Source organism: Ischnura elegans, chromosome 3 (genome assembly GCF_921293095.1).
Source record: "Ischnura elegans chromosome 3, ioIscEleg1.1, whole genome shotgun sequence".
NCBI classification, from domain to species: domain Eukaryota; kingdom Metazoa; phylum Arthropoda; class Insecta; order Odonata; family Coenagrionidae; genus Ischnura; species Ischnura elegans.
In genome coordinates, this window is record NC_060248.1 from 6,330,127 (window position 1) to 6,348,517 (window position 18,391).

The 18,391-nt window shown below is 40.6% G+C and overlaps 1 protein-coding gene across 1 annotated transcript in view; it reads left to right on the forward strand.

The window, feature by feature from the left end:
- The window catches only part of LOC124155385 (beta-TrCP), a 35,121-nt gene extending 17,158 nt beyond the window's left edge, over positions 1-17,963 (forward strand). The window contains exons 7-12 of the mRNA XM_046529157.1: positions 1,671-1,933; positions 4,566-4,676; positions 7,891-7,969; positions 9,683-10,097; positions 10,708-10,755; positions 14,683-17,963. Coding sequence (XP_046385113.1) covers positions 1,671-1,933; positions 4,566-4,676; positions 7,891-7,969; positions 9,683-10,097; positions 10,708-10,718 — 879 coding nt within the window. The 3' untranslated portion in view covers positions 10,719-10,755; positions 14,683-17,963. The remainder of the gene's footprint in view (positions 1-1,670; positions 1,934-4,565; positions 4,677-7,890; positions 7,970-9,682; positions 10,098-10,707; positions 10,756-14,682) is intronic.
- The last annotated feature ends 428 nt before the right edge of the window (positions 17,964-18,391 follow it).

The window sequence follows — 18,391 nt, forward strand, 5'->3', positions numbered from 1 at the left end:
GAATGTAATAATTATGTGCCGGTGATTTTAATTTATAAAACTTATCTTACTTTGATTTGATATATGCTCATTTGAAAAAGTTCAGGATGGTATCTCTTTGATTTCCTCACGTTTGATGTCAAATATAATAATAATAGAATAATATATTAAGAACAAATAATATGGTCAACACGTTTGACCTTTGTCTGCAATGTTTATTTTGTAAGGCTGGTACAGATTTGTGGTAAGCCACCAGCTGTTCTACGTCTTATTGAAATGGAAACTTGCAATTTCCAAGTTATCTCTTGAAGACGATGTAGTAACATCGTGACCTACGTCATAATAAAAGTTTATTGTTGTGGAAAATTGCTAGTGTTTATTTCAATATAAAAAATTCCTCTCCATCATGCTTGGTTCTTCTGATTTTATTTAGTACTACATTTTATGTCCAAAGTCGGAAAACCTGACGTCACTTGTGGAAATTTGGGAAATTTAAGTGCACCTGGTATATTCCAAAGTGGATTCGAATTCGGCCTTGAAATGCTCTGTAGAATATTGTTCTGTCAAACTCCTCTTAGCTGAGGTTGGTTGCCCTTGGTCAACCCAGCTCCTTCCAAAAGAGGCTTGTCAGTAATGTGATGCCGTTCCCTTGGAGAGATGCACTCTTGTAAATTCCTAGGCCATTGTCCCTTGAGAAACCCTGATGGGGTGGGGCTGTGTGTATCCTCTGACATTTCTATCCTAAGTGTAAGAGCTTGTTCTTCTCTTTTGGAAGGCATCATAAGACAAATTTTCACTGCATATTGCTGCAGGTTTTCAGTTATGGCTTCGCTAGTAGTAGGACCCGCCTGCCTCTGTGACGGTGCGGGATTCCCATTCCCATCCCTTCCTTCCCTAACCTATCCCAGGAGGCGTCGTCGGGCTCCTGTCGCGGCGGCGCCTCCCACCTTTTTCCTGCCTTGTCCTCCCCTTTCTGCGGTGCAGAGGTTTAGGTAAGCTTATAGCTTCAGACTTTGGCCCAGGAGAGTATCCCTGCGAGCCCGCCCTAGGGATTCGTATCCACTGCATATTGCTGCTTTTGATTAAGAGTGCAGGAAATTATATCACGTGGAAATTGTTTGCAGCAGGGATATTTTTCTACGAAGATAAATTCTATTCTTCTATTTTTGTATGAAGAGAAAAGAAGCAGTAGTTAATGCTGATAAACCAGGCAGTAGAGCATCCCTACTCATTGAGTGCAAAAAAGAGACAGATAAATCATTTTTCAGACTAAGTTATGGGCTTGGGGATAAATAAAAATATGGTGAAAGCAATCTGAGAGCTGGTAGCTTAGTAGAGATCATTCCTAACATAAATGAAGTTGAAGTTATATCACTGATATTACAGTGAGAGAAAACAGGGCTTTTAAGAGCTGCCTGGTTAATGTCTGGGTAAAATCGCTGAGCTGTCAAGGTAAACCTGGGCAAAGGAATTGGCCGCATAACTCATGTCAACTATTTGGAAAGATGTATTTCTGCTTACTTTGCCTTTGTGTTTTCTCAATTTTGATGTGCATTTGAAAATTATCTAGAATATGTTGCTCTGGGAGCAGTGTTGGGCGTTCAGGAAGAGGGCTTGTGTTTTGTAATTTGTGGTCTGGCATTTGTGATTTTATCATGATGATGAATATTGGATTGTTTTTTCCTCTTTAGGACCGTTCGATAGCAGTATGGGACATGACGTCGCCTGCGGAAATAACTCTTCGACGAGTGTTGGTGGGGCATCGTGCGGCTGTGAATGTGGTGGACTTTGACGAGCGTTACATAGTGTCGGCTTCGGGCGATCGAACAATTAAGGTGTGGAACACATCAACGTGTGAATTTGTGCGCACCCTTAATGGCCACAAGAGGGGCATTGCGTGTCTGCAGTACAGGGACCGACTGGTGGTCAGCGGCAGCTCGGACAACACCATCCGGTTCGTCACCGTCTCTCTTCTTGTTGAAATCCATAGGTTGCTTGATACTTTATATTAATGTCCCCTAAGTATTCATCTATGTACAATAGAGCTTCAATTATCCAGCTGAATGTAGGGAGAAGCCTTAATGAATAATCAAAAAAGATAGGTAATCTTTTAATGTAATTCATTCATTCTTAATCATTTGAGTCAGTGGGTGCCACAACCTGATATATGTGGTGGAATTGTCGGGGAATGACCCAATAGCCAAGGAGTAGTTAGGTCATGTAACAGTGAGCAAGCATGTGCCAATTAGTTATTAATGGATAGATCTCTCAAAAATATCAAGCCACGAGCAGTGTCTGCATTACATTAACCACAATTGAAAAGGGTTGTAAGAAGGTCAGGGTTTCCTCTTGAGCGAAAAACTGTGCTGCGAGTGGAATTCCATTTTGCGATTGCAGGAAACTCATGTTAATACAAAATTATCAAAAGAAGAGATTATTAATTATCAAAATGTGACAAAAAATCAGCACTTCGTAATATTGAAATATGCAAATTCAAGAATTTTAAAAATAATGCCACAAAACGTGTTGGTTTTTCTACTTTCATTTGTGTTTACTGAATCATAGTAAACATTATTGGATGATATTTGTTGGATTATTCTCAATAAATACTTGTGCTGCACGTTTAAAGGCATACACTAATGTGAAATATGTATTCCACCTTGTGTTAAGTAATGTTCAATCTCAGTGTTGTTAGAATTTCTTCATAATTTTGGAAAATACTTGAAACACATATTGTCATACTTTATGTAATAAATGAAATTTCAGAAGCCATGGTCGCTCTCCCAGGGACGTAAATGCTCTCACAAGCACCTGTGCAACACAGGACTCTGGAGAGGAGGAAAGGCTTTTGCTGCTAGGGATTTTTTTTCTAGTAAAGGGGACAACATTTATCAAGTTCTGAAGCGTAAATAAGATTGTTAATTTTGTCTGGCCACTCATAACTGAAGATATCTTGCAGTGGATACTGGGGAAATCTATTCTATCGTTTGTTTCTATTCCTAGTTGTGTGTGTTTCTCCCATCCCATGTTGACCACCATAAGTAATCGGGTGCCCCTTCCTACCAATCAACTGCTTGTGATTGATAATGTCACACTGAGGAACGCCCAAAAATTGTGCCCCGTGCGACCATGTAAAAAAGTTGTCAATGTACAGTCCAGGCGGAGAGAGTTGTCCGACGACAGATCAAAAGGAGGGGCACAGAACCCTGCGCCAGCACGGTTTGTGGCCAATCGCAGTCCCCCCAAAAGCACCTCACACCCTCGCCTAGTCGTACAACGTTGTCATGTGCTTATGAAGCACTGAAATAAGCCTGAGCCATCAAAACAAGCCCTTTCTGCGAATCATCTTAACAAAGGATTCTTCCTTTGAGTCCTTCGTTGCTCGTCTTCCCAATCAACAACCCATGCAAGTTCCCCTTTAAGTTAATAGGGTGGTTTCCTACTATTTTTTTATTGCTTTAATCGAAAGATTATTACTCCTGGAGTACGTATTTCACGCTTTTAGATTTTTAAATGACAACATCTATTTTTCGCGATTAAATGAAAAGTGAAAATTTTCAAGCGCGCGAAAACGCGACGCTTAAGTATGAATGCCGGGAAATATCTCCATACGTCGTATTTCTGGTTCCCCCTCCCGCCCGGTGAGGTGACCTTGAGGCGAGGCTTAGCGCTGATACGTCGCAGGATGCTAGCGGATAGCTGAGTACCTTGCTGAATGGTAGCGCTTGGCTTAAAAAAGGTTTATTAATACCTTATCAAACGAAGAAAACTTTCCGAACTTAGCCAGTTTTAATAGGTGATTATTAAGACATGTTTCCCTGAGCTCTGTGCCTCATGCATGCATTGGTAACCTCAGACGATGCATAACTCCTATCCTCTCGTGTAGAAACTAGGTCCCTGTGACGTCATGCGGAGTGGAATCGCATGGGCGCCAATCTGGCCTTTTTCAAATGAGGATAAAATTTGACCCTTGCCATTCGTCTAAACCGGTATTTCTAAAACCAAATAATTTGTATATTATGGATACACTAATGGTGGGTAACGAATCGCAATCAATGTCTTTCGTTTTCATTGATGAAGGAAACTACCCTATTGTTCCTTGAGGTCACATTCTTATTTACATTTTGTGCATATTACTACTAATCTTGAAATCCTATGGAGTTAAAACATTAATCTCGGGATGTTGTCACTGAAGAACACAGTAGGTGACACATGCAAGCAGGCTGGTTCATAAATTTGGGAGCTGGAAGACATGAGGGATGAAAGGAGTTCTACTGTCGAGAAGGGGAGAGGGGAAAGACTCTTTGAAAGAAACCACTTCCCACTCTTCTCCAGTAACTTGAAACTTTTGTTCAGCACCAGTGAACCATTCTCAGGCTTAGGAGCTCCGAGCTCTTTCCCTTCCAACTCCATGGGGTTACTATTTCCTTGCCTATTATGTTTAAATAATGTCAGGAGCACATCATGTTTGGTCTCATTCTCTTATGAATTAGGTGTACATTACTAAGATTACAATTCTCTCTCTAGCCTTGGTAAAGTTGTTTAATCATTATTATTATTATTATTATTATCGTTTGCTCTCACAGGTTGTGGGACATTGAGTGTGGTGCTTGTATGAGAGTTCTGGAGGGTCACGAAGAGCTCGTCCGGTGCATCCGCTTTGACAACAAGAGGATTGTGAGTGGTGCTTACGACGGGTGTGTATTCCATTCTGCTGGCTCATTTAATTCATCTGCACTCCTCTCTCCTATTGGGTTGTTACAGCTGCTCCTCATTTTGGATGGGTGCAATACCTTTTTCTCCAAATTCAAATATCATTCTCAAGAACATAATTTCACCTCAAATAGGAGAATAAAGTGTTGAGTATATTATTCAATGAGTTAATTTTCATCGGAACCCTGTGTGAAATATTTTTCACACATTCCTACCTTTGAATTATTTCATTATGTACTTCCATCCATTTTGAGAATCTGTTGGAGTATAATGACTCCATTGGCTGTTGAACAGAAATGTACGGAAACAATTTGCTTCACAATGTTCCTTTTATTTTAGGTTTCCTTGTATAGTTTGGTGAATTTGAATGTTTCAAACTTTAAAATAATTTGAGTAAATTTTTGTTTAATAGCAAGTGATATATCATCATCAGTCTATCTTAGATTTTGACAAAGCAAGTGAAACCAAATGCAGTGGAAGCCAGGTGTAAAAACTGCTCACTATTCTTTGTAAATTACTTGCTAAATTGAGCGCTCGTTACATCCAAAGGTGTTGAATTAACCCACCTAATTCTCAAGGTCGTTCATATTCAAAGTTTTTCCTTTTGTTTACTTGATGAAGGTAAACAACAAAAAAGTCATTTCAGGCATAATATGGTGGAGTATGAACATATTTATGCAAAGAAACTGGAAATTTTCCATTCAATAAAATATTATTTCCACCAGTTTAGGTCATGTTTTTCTTGCTCTTATATTTTTTGCTTGCTGAAGAAAGCTTTTAAGACTGTGTGGCTAATCAAAATTAATATACAGTGCAACCTCGATAAAACAAGACCCCACGGTGCTCAGATAAACACTTGCTATAGCGAATTGTCGCTTTACCGGAGGTGGAGCAAATAATTGCCAATACATATACTTACTGCGAAGACTTATACAGGAACAGGAGTCATTTGGCGACAGGGTATCGGATAAATGTAAGCATGCATCCAGACAAAAGGCTATATTTTTTTGCATCACTAAATTTCCTTACTTAATTAACAACTTTTCAAGCAATTTGTAAGTGCCGAATTGTACTGAATAAAAATCATGCAAAGCATTGTTTTGACAATCATTGTGCCAATGCGCAACCGACGAAGCCATTTTCCTATGTACAGTACACTCTCAATTATCCTAATGGGCTAATGATGGGGAGAGACGGCACGAAAAATCTGAAAGCACGGATAAGCCAAAATTTCACTTAACTGCAATGTTCATAATTTACCTAAAACAAACAATATATTATTATTTACGCAGGTATTCTGTTATTTTAGAGTGCTTCCCGGACTCAACGAGAGCTTTCTTTGCCAGTTCGCTATCTTTTTAGCGGTGATAACATGGTTGTACTCGTATTATTAATACTCCATGTAAGACCTGGTTTCGAAAACCGCACATCCTTGGCTGTGTGATCACATATACGGAAAAGTGGTTTGCACGAAAACTTCTTGCTTCAAATCCACTGATCGATATCGGAAACAACACTTTCAGGCACCACGCCACGTAGTCGCCTCTCGCACAAGTTGCCCTGGTTGCAACTGCTGCGGGACGTGCATCCGTGATCACAGAGAGCGGTAGTGCACTGCGACGCTTGGAAAACAAGAACACGGTGCTCCCTTAAATGCTGCTAGCGTGCAATCCCTTCCGTCTTACAAAGGGAATTCCAACGGAAATAATAAGCCCCGTGTATCCTGGCATTAATGCAGTAATTCCGATGATTTTGCATCCGGTTTTTAATTTTTTAAAGATAATGAAAAAATTGAGCGAGTGTGAAAATCATGCACGGATAATCTGCAACACGGATGTACCGCAGCCAGATAATCTCGAGTCTGCTGTATTTCTAATCGTCTTCGAACCATGCCCCTTCCAAAAAAGCAAATGAGAACTTGAAAAGATGGACTGAAATTAATCAAATAAGTGGAAAAGCATTCAGGGTAGAAGGGTGAGGTTATTGCAGAACGCCTCTGATTCTAAGCTAGCAAATGACAGTTGGGGTGGGGGTAGAGCAAGCTAACAGGTGGAAACAAGATGTTGGATGCAGCTAAGGATCAGGTGGGAATGCCGTTGCCTATTAACGCAGAATTGTTCACGCTTTACATAATTGCCTCAATTATGTTAGTATGCCTTTTAGAAAGGTACATTTCAGATAGTAGACTATTTTTGGCCCATGTTATCCATCTCACAACCAATCACTGCCCTGGCGAAAACAGTTGTTTTAGGCATACAATGCATATGAAAATCCATCGTAGCTGTGTAAATTCCATGATGGAGTGCAAATATTTTTTTATACAGTGGCTTGTTTCCTTAGGATATTAGTTTAAACCACAATATGCCCAAACATTTTCTTGTAAACAGCTGAATTCCTGTATGAATCCTTAAAAGAATATAACAATTACTCACCAAAATAATGTGTAACCTGCTACATTGGCAACCTAGCCAAATATTCCTGCATTGATCGTTTTCCTGCATTCATCGTTATTTTGTCCATCCCCTTGAAAAATCATAGATCAAGGTTCCACTGCGTACATGAATTGCACTGAGAAAAAAATCCCCTATACTGGGCATCAAAGCACAGACCTTTGGTTTTGCTGGCCACAGCACACTCCACTACCCTATCTAGGTTCTTGATCCTGGGTGGCGCAGTGGTCTGCGTAGTGGTGGGGAAGCCAAAGGTCCGTGGTTCAATGATTTTTTGCTCGGTAGCACATCGTCCTCAAGAGATATGTTGTAATACTGAGCACGTACCGTGGAAGTAACTTTTTGTCCTCGTTATATCAGATTTATTTTACATATGAAGCATAGCCCGGTACAAAGTCTATCATTTGCTGTAGCGCAATTCTTGCATTATGCCTTATTCACTATACCGGGCTCCCATTGTATGTCCATGATGTGGCCAGGAGTGTGGTGGGTAGTGTGTTTGGATCTGATCTAAGGATCTTGCGTTCAAATCTGGGGTGAAGCTTTCAAGCAGCCCAAAGCAGAAACGGTTGAAATAGGAGAGAGTGGCCCTTGTGAATGTGTGGAATGCGTGTGGCTGAGGCAACAGCTTGTCTCGGGTCCTTATGAGGAGGGTGCTTCACATTTCCTGGCTTAATTATGTGGCTCATTTATTGATTTGGTACATCCCTATTTATGTTTCTATGTGGTATTTCTTTTTTATTTCTAGTAAGATCAAAGTTTGGGATCTGATAGCCGCATTGGATCCCAGGGCTCCCGCCAGCATGCTGTGTTTACGAACCTTGGTGGTAAGCTCTTTCTCTCTTACCCTCTCTGTGTTTTCCAGCTATATGATTGTAAATGTCTAATGTATTACTGGCTAGGAGTGGATGTTGAAATTCAGCATCATAAGATAGGCAAAGTAATTTGTGCCCTCAATGGCTGCAAAACCGATGCATGGAGCATGGGGGTATATCCTTAGATGAAGGATTTATGTTTTTCAAACAAGTCATTGAAAATTTTTTCCTATAAATATTTGTATAAAGCAGACTACCCATTTCTTTTTGTGACATACCTTTTTTGAGTGTCTACTTCTCAACTAAATGGGTCATGCACTTAGTAAATTCATTATCAAAGTACCATTTATCCTGTTTCATGTTGACATCTAAAATACCTTCATAAAAAAATTATCAATAAACTTAATGATTTTACTCATTACATACCAAATTATTTATTGAGGATGAGTCTGTTCAGATTCTGGTTTGGTTCCTAGCATTAGTTGTTGGTTCATGACATCCATTCTTGGTTCTAATTCTTGTGTCTATTCATAGCTTTGTTAAAAATCAATCATTTTCCTTGATAATTATGAGAAGTTCCTCTAGTAACACATCTAATTATCTCTTGAGTGATTGGACAGTTAACAACACTATTAAGTTTGCTTCGCAATTGTGCTCAAAGATAATCATTAAATTGGGTTTTGAACAAATTATTTGGTTATTGATTATCTCTGACTGGTTTAGATTCCTGTTCTTAAATCCAAGAAACATTGAAAACCATAGCAGAAGGACCAATCCCAACTATTTATTTACAGTCTTGATTAAGGATGGGTTAGTTCTTAAATTTTTTTGGAATTTCGATACCGATCTGATTCTCCCTCATAGGTTCCTGATCCTCGATACTCAGTTCCAACAATGAACTCTTATTTTCTGCATGAATGGCAAATTTAAGTGAACAACCAAAAGAAGTGAATGAAAATTATTTCATTAAAGGGCTAAATAAGCAGGAAAGGATAAAAAGGATTTTTCAAGTGCTGAAGTTATATCGTGCCCATTGTCCCGAACATCTCCCAAAATCTTACCTTGCAGACACCATTTTTTCAGCACATCAACGAGGAACTCTCGCAAGAAAATACTTTAACTGTTTCGTGTTTGCACAGCCCAGTTTTGTCTGAGCAACCCATTGGAAAGGTGAAGTTTAGTAGGCGGCGTCAGCCAATGTGGTCATGGTGCATGTGGTCATGCCGAACGCTGCATTATTTTTTGGCTGCACACCGCAGCTGCTCATGTGTGTGGTGGCCTTCATTCCCATCTGATGACACCATAATATTGCAACAATGATTAACAGATTGAACATATAAGAATTGTCAATAATGCCCTTTTACGATACTGTATTTTAAGTTACAAATGAAAGAATCTCATGCAAGACTCTGGCCGTGACCTTGAAGATGAAGAAGTGCACTTTGGGTTTGGGTGCACAGTTCAAATCCTAGCCACTGCTCCTTCCTAAGTACAGACTGTAAGCGACCGATTCGTAATACCAGTTTTATGGGCCGAGGACCAGCTGTACTTAGAAGCGGGTACTGGAAACCACCCATCTCTGGTCTTGATGAACATTTTGTAGGAGGGGGAAATGGACAATGAGAATTGAATGCTGATATTTAAATCCATAATTTATGTTGCATTTGAAGTCTCTTTTGGTGCCATTACCAAGGAATTAAGATTTTGGTGTTGAAATTGTTACAGGAGCATACGGGAAGGGTTTTCCGACTGCAGTTTGACGAGTTCCAAATAGTGAGCAGCTCCCACGACGACACGATCCTCATCTGGGACTTCCTGGACTGCACTCCCCCAGAGGGCACCCCTCCACCCCAGGGTGGTCCTGGGGGGGGTGGAGGGGGCCAGCCCCCTGGTGTGGGTCCTCCCTCGCTCCCCTACCATGGCTCGGGTGCCATGGGGGGACACCGCAGTCGCATGCTCGGCAGCCTCATGGACCCTCCAAACAATAGCCTCTTCCACGACGGGCTGCAACAGCCACAATCCCCCCCTCAGCAACCGCCAGCTGCTCCACAACAGGCGCCACAACAGCCACAGCCTCAGCAACAAGACTCGCCTCAGGCGCAGCCACCCGTGGCTCGACAGCAGAACCGTTCCCCGTCGCGTAAGCTCTTTTTCTCTGGAATTGCTTGATCCCGTGGAATAGGTTTTATTAAGTTTCTTTGTGACCTTGCAAACCATAATCCTGATTATGTGTTGCCTCATCAATAAGTTTCATTGCAATTTCATTGTTTGATTAAGTGCTGGATGAATGAACTCGGGTGTAGCCTTGGGTATGCCTTTTTAAGAGTCACTCGCAAGGGCACATAAAAGTGTGAAAATCCCGCAGAGGGAAAACATTTGCCTTGAGTGAAATTTGAATTTGCATCTCTTGAATCCACACTGGAATACTCTGCTTAGGGAGGAGATGCCGTATAAGTGGTTTAAGCAGTGGAACACTTGTAGGTGTAAATTTGGGAGATGCGATTTTGAATCCCAGTCTGGGCAAATGATTTTTAGAAGTGCTGAATTTTCAGTGGAATAACTATTAATTTTGCTTGCTGCTTTTCCACGCAGTAGAAAGGTTTGAATATCCCCTAAATTGTGCTAAAGATACTCAAAATTAACTAAAAACTGCAATGTAATATGCACAAGGGAAAATTTGTGTTTACAAAACTTAGGGTTGTGGATTATCCGATTTTTCCAATTTGGGTTTCCTTTTTTTTATCTTTCAGCCTTTGAGTGACCGTCCAGATGAGTGTGTTCAACTCTGTGATAAAATTGTAAGTAAAATTGTTCCCACTCACTGTTATTGCATTACACCCATGCCTCGTATAGCGCAAGGGATGCACTCCGTGGGGTCTTTGCGCTATATGAAATTGTGATATACGAGAGCGTTTTAACATTTGGAACATAGGGATGCGTTCCTGGTAGCATAGGTGTTGGGTATTTAATTTCCTCTTTATATATTCCCATAAATAGCCTTACAAAACCTTATTTATATAAATGTCTATTGTTTAAAATATCTTTAATGATAGTACACACGCATTTAAAGACTTCTATTCACGTTAAAAAAATTCGTATGTACTTTTGAAATTCCCTCCTGTCGTACGGGTGGGCTAACATCTGCTATCTCAGGGGTTCGTAATGCATTGCCGGCAGTTGACGATTTTTCAAACCAGTCTAAAAACAGCTATTGTGTCACACAGGCCCTTTTGTCGCTCATCGAAATGACAGGCAAATGCTGCTTTGAATGCCATTTCATAGCTAGCGGAGTTTATGTATGATAAATCATTTTAATTTGAAGTCCTCCGAGGCATTATTAGCAGCTACGTGAAACAGTCTTTAAGTGCCTTGAAACCTGACCCAGGTTTTCCATCCCTGAAAATGAATGAACAAGAATGCATTCTTTTCCAAAACAATATCGTCTCGTCAACGCTAAAAACTAGTTGAGGGGGAAAGGAGCCACTTTCAATCGCAGCTTGGAGTTCATCAGAAAATGTTGGCTTATGGTTTTTCTTGATAACTTCCTGATTTTTCTACCCACATTCCTATTTTTTGCCATTTTTTCTCTTGGTTTTTACTCTGTAAGGCTCTATTGAAATCATCTTCTACTGCTGAACTGTATTCCGGAGATGCAGAGGGCCCTACAACTGCTGGGAGGGAATGAAGCCATTGTGTTTGAGACACTATTGAGGACCGTTTTATGTGTTGATGCTATTCATACCCAGCTCGGCCACTGCTCCATTTCTCCCCCGTGAATACCAATGACCTTGAAGGCTTTAGTGTAAACCCTCTTCCTGGAAGTCAATCGCCTGATAACTTATGACGACAAAAATTACTTCTCAAACCGTATTCCTTAAAAAAAAAACTCATTTCCACTAGCTCCACGCTTAATTAATGATCTAAATTAACTATTGTCATTCTGTTAAGGAGACAAGATAAATTACTTCGGTAGGCCGGCTATCTGGACTGCATGACGAGTACAGTAGACTCTCGTTATTACGAAGTTCACGGGACCTAAAACCGGGAGGTTCGTAATAACGAAGTTCGTATGAACGTTTCTTTTAGGAATCATCGAAAAAAACCGTACATGATAAACGTGGTTAAATTACGCGGAAATATTTATAAATAGGAAAATTCGTTTCAATTTCTCAACAGAAGAAAGCGGCATGACGCAATCGAGGGTTGATATCTTTCCGAATACAGTAAGTTCAATATATGAACTTGATGCGTTCCAACACCTTTTTCCTAAGTTGAAAAACCTACGGTCCAGCCGCCGAGAGTTGTCCTATGACAGGCAGAATGGTCTGGAACGGGGCAGCGTTGCCAGGTAAGAAAGGGAAACATCTACAAAGAGCTCCGTGAAGAAAGGAGCCGGAAGGGACGACAGTGTGAAGGACCCAGTGGAAGAATCACTTGTTTTGGAGATTCGAAGATATGGCACGTTTTGGTGGATCAGACAAATTTTGGTGCTTTGACAACGTTGTATCAGTATGCGATGGTGCGAGGTGCGTTTGAGAAACAGCGATTGGCTGTAAACCGTGCTGGCGCAGGGTTATCCGCTCCTCCTATTGTGCCGCCATCGGGAAACTCTCGCCGGCCGGACTGTATGTAAGGCGTCGAGGAGTACAGTTATCCTGCAGAATGCAACACTGCATAAATGGGGGCTAACTAACTGTTGAGACGAATTGATCTAGCTGGGCGTGGAACGCAGCCGGAGCCGAAAAAAATGCTCTCCGCGGAAGAACGTGCGAAACGCCGAACAGTTCCCAACTTCACACCGGATTCAACGATACCATCTTCAGATTATGCCTAGAGTGCGAGTTCCTCTACGCCGATCCGCGTAGTAATGGCTAAATCAAAAGCTGCCTAATTCGAAATTTTTGCATGCTGGTATCTGTGAGAGTTCGTAAATCGAATGTGCATAGGAAGAGGGCTAACTGTGCATCAAATTTACGAGCTGTAATGAGTCCGTCACCATGATTCCCCAGGAATGAAGCTTATTATGTGATGTTACGTTTATGGAGAAGAAGTAACCATAATTGACGCTCTTCGTCACAGTACACGAGGAGAACTTAAACGTGGCGCGATTGTTAAACTTTGGGGAAGTGAATATCCACCTAAATACTATTGCTTATCCGTGGGACTTCGTAATAAAGTTCATTTTGTAACCGCCGGGACCGGGACTGAGGTTCGTAATTCCAAAAAAACGAAAATTTCGTAATAACGTTTCTTTTCCTAAAGCTTGGATAGGCCTTTTCGTCGGGACCAACGATTTGCTTCGTAAAAACGAGGACTTCGTAATAACGTTCTTCGTATTAACGAGAGTCTACTGTAATACTTTTGGCCATTGCAAAGCAATGGATTTCGATTAATATATAAACAAAAAGAGGGTTTGAGGCAAGCAATACTATTAATATGCGTAAAATGGTAGCAATTTCGAGTGTACTTAGCGCAAGTTCACGTTTTGTCATGAGAGCATTTAAGTTTTTTGGTTAGGCTACACTGCATTGCGATGTTTCCCCGAGGAACGAATTTGCGCTATATAGAAATTGCGCTATACGAGGCATGGGTGTATTGTAATCAACCTTTTTAGTGGCATGTGTTTACGCCACCCTAATAGACTTCTCTCAAGTGTTAAAGCCAGTTTACCAAAAGAATTATGAAAAATTAAATTGAGCACTAAGATGAAAAATTAGCTTCATCACTCAGGAGTGTTCATTTTTGAAAAATTATCATGGACTGGACGACATCCATCACTTCTGCAGAAGTATGTGGCTTCAAATCTTAAGGGACTGTATAGAAATGAAGTTTATTTGATAGCTACCTCAATGTGTTGCAGTTTGGTAGCTTTCCTCTCCATCCCACCATTGTAGGGAAATCCCCATTTTATGAGTATGAAATATAGAGACAAGTTCAAACTATCAACAGCTGTGCAAGGAATCATTTCAAACCCTATGATATGCATGTAAAATAAATTATTATGAGCAATAATAGTTTGATTCCTCACCTGTGCCCATTGGCGTTATGACAGGTTTACTTTGTGATCACGTGCCGCATCTCTGGCATTGCATGCCACTGCGGCCCTTTTTTCCCAGGAATTCTTACACCAATTTCAATGTTATACATATATGCAGTTTGCGTTGCCTGAAGTTTCCAGTCCGTCTCGTCTTATTTGAATGTGATCCTGCTACGCGTGTTTCTTCTGAAATTGTGCTGTTTGGACTATGTTGAATACTAGTAGCCTTGTTGCAACTGTAAAGCTTTGTGTCAATCAATTAGATCAATAGTATCAAGATCCGGGTTCGAATCCCGGTCAAGGCGAATGATTTTTTCTCTGTGGATTTTTCGCTCAATCAATTAGACTTAAAAAAAAACCTAAATAATGTTTTAAATGCGACTTATGTAAATTTATAGTATTGAAAGTGGAAATTTTGATAACTCTTGAAAGTCCAAGAATACATCTACAACACCGAATGATAGGATTTTTAAAAATGCCTTTAAAATATTTTTTCTTTAGCTCCAATGCTCAAAGGAGCGGTGCATCTCTTACACGCGTTTGTACGGTATATGCATGTCTTAAGTACTTAATAAGTTCTAGAGTTATTAAAATCGCGTGAATGGAGGGAGGAAAGTAAAGAAAAAAAATTATGTTCTGTGCATTCACATATAGTGTATGGTAATAATTGTGTTTGTGGTTGTTGCAGGTGTGTGAGCCATTTGCATCGGAGGATAGCTCATTGCGCTGCGGGTGGGGCAGGGGGCGGTACAGTTGCGCACCAAGCTGCAAAGTGGGAGACCTCGCCTTGGAGCCATTGGACAGGAGGGGAGCGCAAGGCCCCCTCCTCCTGCCTTGCGCCAATGCTACTGCTCTCCTTGCCACTTGCGTAAGGTGCTGCTTCCAATGTCTCCAGCCACAAGTCCCATCCTGCGTGCTTATATGTTTGGTGCAGCCGTTGCGTGTGCTGGGGAGGGCGCACGCCACCTCTCTTTCTTCGTCCAAGTGCATGTGCTGTCTCCGCAAGTGATTTAGCAGCTGTTTGAGGGGTCATAGGGCCTCCTAAGAAATGTTTATATACAAATATATATCTCTATGAACATATATATGTATGTAAGGACTGCAGTGGCATTTGCTGTGGACAAATGAAATACGAGCATCCCCTTTGATGCATCTAGAGTGCTGATCTTTGTAGAGATTTGTTGTGTACATATTGCGTCTCTTTCTATTCTGTTGCGCCATCTTTTGGGACATGAGTGTGCGTGTGTGGTTCTTATTGTTTGTTTTTACTTGGGCTGCGTGCGAGGATGTCTGTTTGTGTGCTTTCCTCTCTTTGTTTCAGCACGTGTTTGTGAGTGCGGCAGTGGGACCCTGCCATCTCAGTGTGCGTTTGTGTTTGCGTGCATTCCCTGGCGACCAATGCGTCCTGTGCGCTGCCATGCAGCGTGATCTCTCCAGGGAGGAGTGTGGATGTGTTGAGCTGGCTGCTATTGTTTGTTGGATGATTGGGCTGAGAAGTGTGCATTTGTGGAGCAGAGGGGTGAAAAATGCCTGTTCATATGTGTGTGTGTGTGTGTTTGTTTCTGTGGAGAATGTGCTTTAATTTGAATGTGGAAGCGTGCCAGTTTCACGTACACGTGTGTCTCTCCTTTCTTCGTGTTGAGACTCACGCAGGTGCACACATTGCACGTGCTCCCTCTCGCTCTTTCTTCTCGTGGAGATGTGTGAAGAAGCTATTGCATTCCGTGTGTATGCATGAGCGTACGTGTGTACATTCGTCATGGTTTGTTGTGGCCACATTTGTCATCAAGTGATCACTTGATGTGTCGTGCGTGCTGTTACGTCTGCCTTAACTGTTGAACATGTTCGTGCGAGAGGAAAGGACTGAGCGGCAGTCATGTTGTGTTGTGTGCATGGGTGGGTGGGTGGAGGGCGTTGCTTTGTTCCTGGCGCTTCTTTTCCACACACTACGGAACTGGGACTCTGCTGAAGATGGAAACTTTCAGAGGCTCACCTCTTCTTACTCCTTGGTTACGTTCATACGCATGGCTGCATTCTGAAACTGTCTCTTAACAAAATGTTTGCAATAGCAAAAGCACATCAAAGTGTTTTCTGAGGATGGATCGGCTCCACTTTTTCAATATTATCAATTCCTGTTTAGTTCTTGGTTTCAGTTCTTAATCCAGTTTTCATTTTCATTTCTTTATTTTCTAAAGCTGTATATCATTTTCATTGTGGGAGCATGAGAACTTCCTAAGAAGTCTGATTATCTCTCAAGTGATTGGTTCCGTGTTGTTTGAAGTATGTTATGTAAATTATGCTTGAGAAGTGTTTTCAATCTGGGTTAGGAGCAAATTATTTTGGTACGTAATCTTTTTGGCTTTGGCTGCCATCCTGGTTTTAAGCTGAAGAGTTGGCGTAACTTAGAACCAAACCGACCCATCCAATCTATTTACTTAACTCTGAAAAAAGCCATTGCATCATTTCCTTGTGATTTGATGGTGGGATTTCTTGTATCATATTTTTCCCTGAAGGCCACAATGTTGTAGTGAGTGATTGATGGCGGTACTAGTTCATGTTTTCCATTCTTCATCCTCCCTTGAGGCGAGTTAAGCCATTGTGTGTGACTGCCAGCATCTCCATCTTTTGTTGGCTGTACGAATCGTGGCGTTGCAGAAGCTCAAGTAATGCTTTATGTGGGTAGTTGCCTTGGGTAGCTCGTCTTTCCCTCTCTGCTTCCATTGCTTGACGAAAAGAATATTTTTATGTACAGAAATTTTGGATAGCCAGCTGACATTAACGAGTAGAATTGATGAGCATATTTCTCATGATTCTTTTTATTGATTGAAATAAGGGAACTTGTATAACATCATCATCCTCCTCTTAAAATTCTTTGTTGAAAAAGGTTTCTTTTCTATATTTTTATATTTGTGTCACATTATTAATGTCTTGTTATTATTTTGTAGTCCTCAGCTATTTCTGTCTAGGAAAAGGTGGCACGGATTTGAAATTTCCTAAATTTTACTAAGTGTGCCAGTTTGTTCTGTGGAATTGTTGTCGTTAGTCAATGTAGTTCACAGGTTATCTTTTCTCATCCAGTTTTTCAACAATGTCTGCTTCTTGGCAGCAATGGTGACCATCTTTTGGTATTGCTTCTGCCTAATCTTTGATCTCATTGTTTAACAGTTGGACTTGGTGTGATTATTTTGTTGAATTATTTCACGAGTCGCCCCCTCAATGTGAGAATTCCAAAATGTGAACCTGAGGCTGGCATTCTTTTGTGATAACTCTTGACCTCAGCCCATGGCCGGCCTTTCTGCACGTCATCGTCGACCCTCTGTACATTGCTTACTCTGATGATGACATCATGTTTTGAAAAGTGACTGCTCAATAAAGAAAAACACACATTGGTTATTTCTCACCAGAGTTCAGTTGTGATTTTAAGTTTGCTTGGATACCCTCGGATATTTTGATCAGCTACATACCATTTTGCAGGCATAGTTTTGTTTCCTGTTAGTGTTCTACCAAGGAAACAAATACAATGGAAGTTATTGTTTACTCAATGAATTGAGATAGATGATGATGGATTTCTTTACAAATTTTTATACTGTGCGTGTGTACATTAGATTATTTTGGAGGATTTTCATATTCGTTGTATTTCTTGCAACAAAATCAAATTTCATATTGTCTCATTGTTTTTGTCTGTTATGTAAAGAAGATCATCGCTTCCCTGTATACAAAATAAGTTCAGCTTCTTAGTGTTATGGTTGAGGTACCAGGGGTTTCAATTATTACAAGTTAATGAACTGCCATGGCATTAAGCCAAACGTTCCTCCTAGAATTCAGATTCATGCCTATTGAATGTATTTATTTATTACAGTGGTTAATTTACAACTGGAATTAAAGTGATTACAATTTTTCTGGATACCTCTGAAATTTCATTTCAGTACTACATGTAGTGGAAATAAAAATCTTCCATCTTTTTCTGAACACTATTTCTCTTCATTTCACTTTGTAGCTTTGGTCTGAGATATGCTTTTATATTTTAGGAAAAGTTAATTATCTTTGCCATAAGTCATTATGTACAAATAAAATTAATTTAGGATGGAGTATTTGAGTTCTAAGGCCTTTTTGGGGAAAGTGTGAAAGGTTACCAGTGCCCTTAAGACAGCAGTCTGCAAAGAGAGGACTGTATTATGTATTTCATTTGGGTACAGAATTGAAGAGCTTTGGAGATTTAATTCTCCATTTTCATTTTATTTCTTTATATTTTAACCCAACAATGCTACATATTAAGTGACCAGCATGATACAGCAAGAAGTTACTTTGTAATTTCAAAACAATGAAATGTTGTAGTGCTGCTGTGTTTTCTTCATGGTGTTACATTGTTGTGAAGGGTTAATAGAATTTCAGGAGGC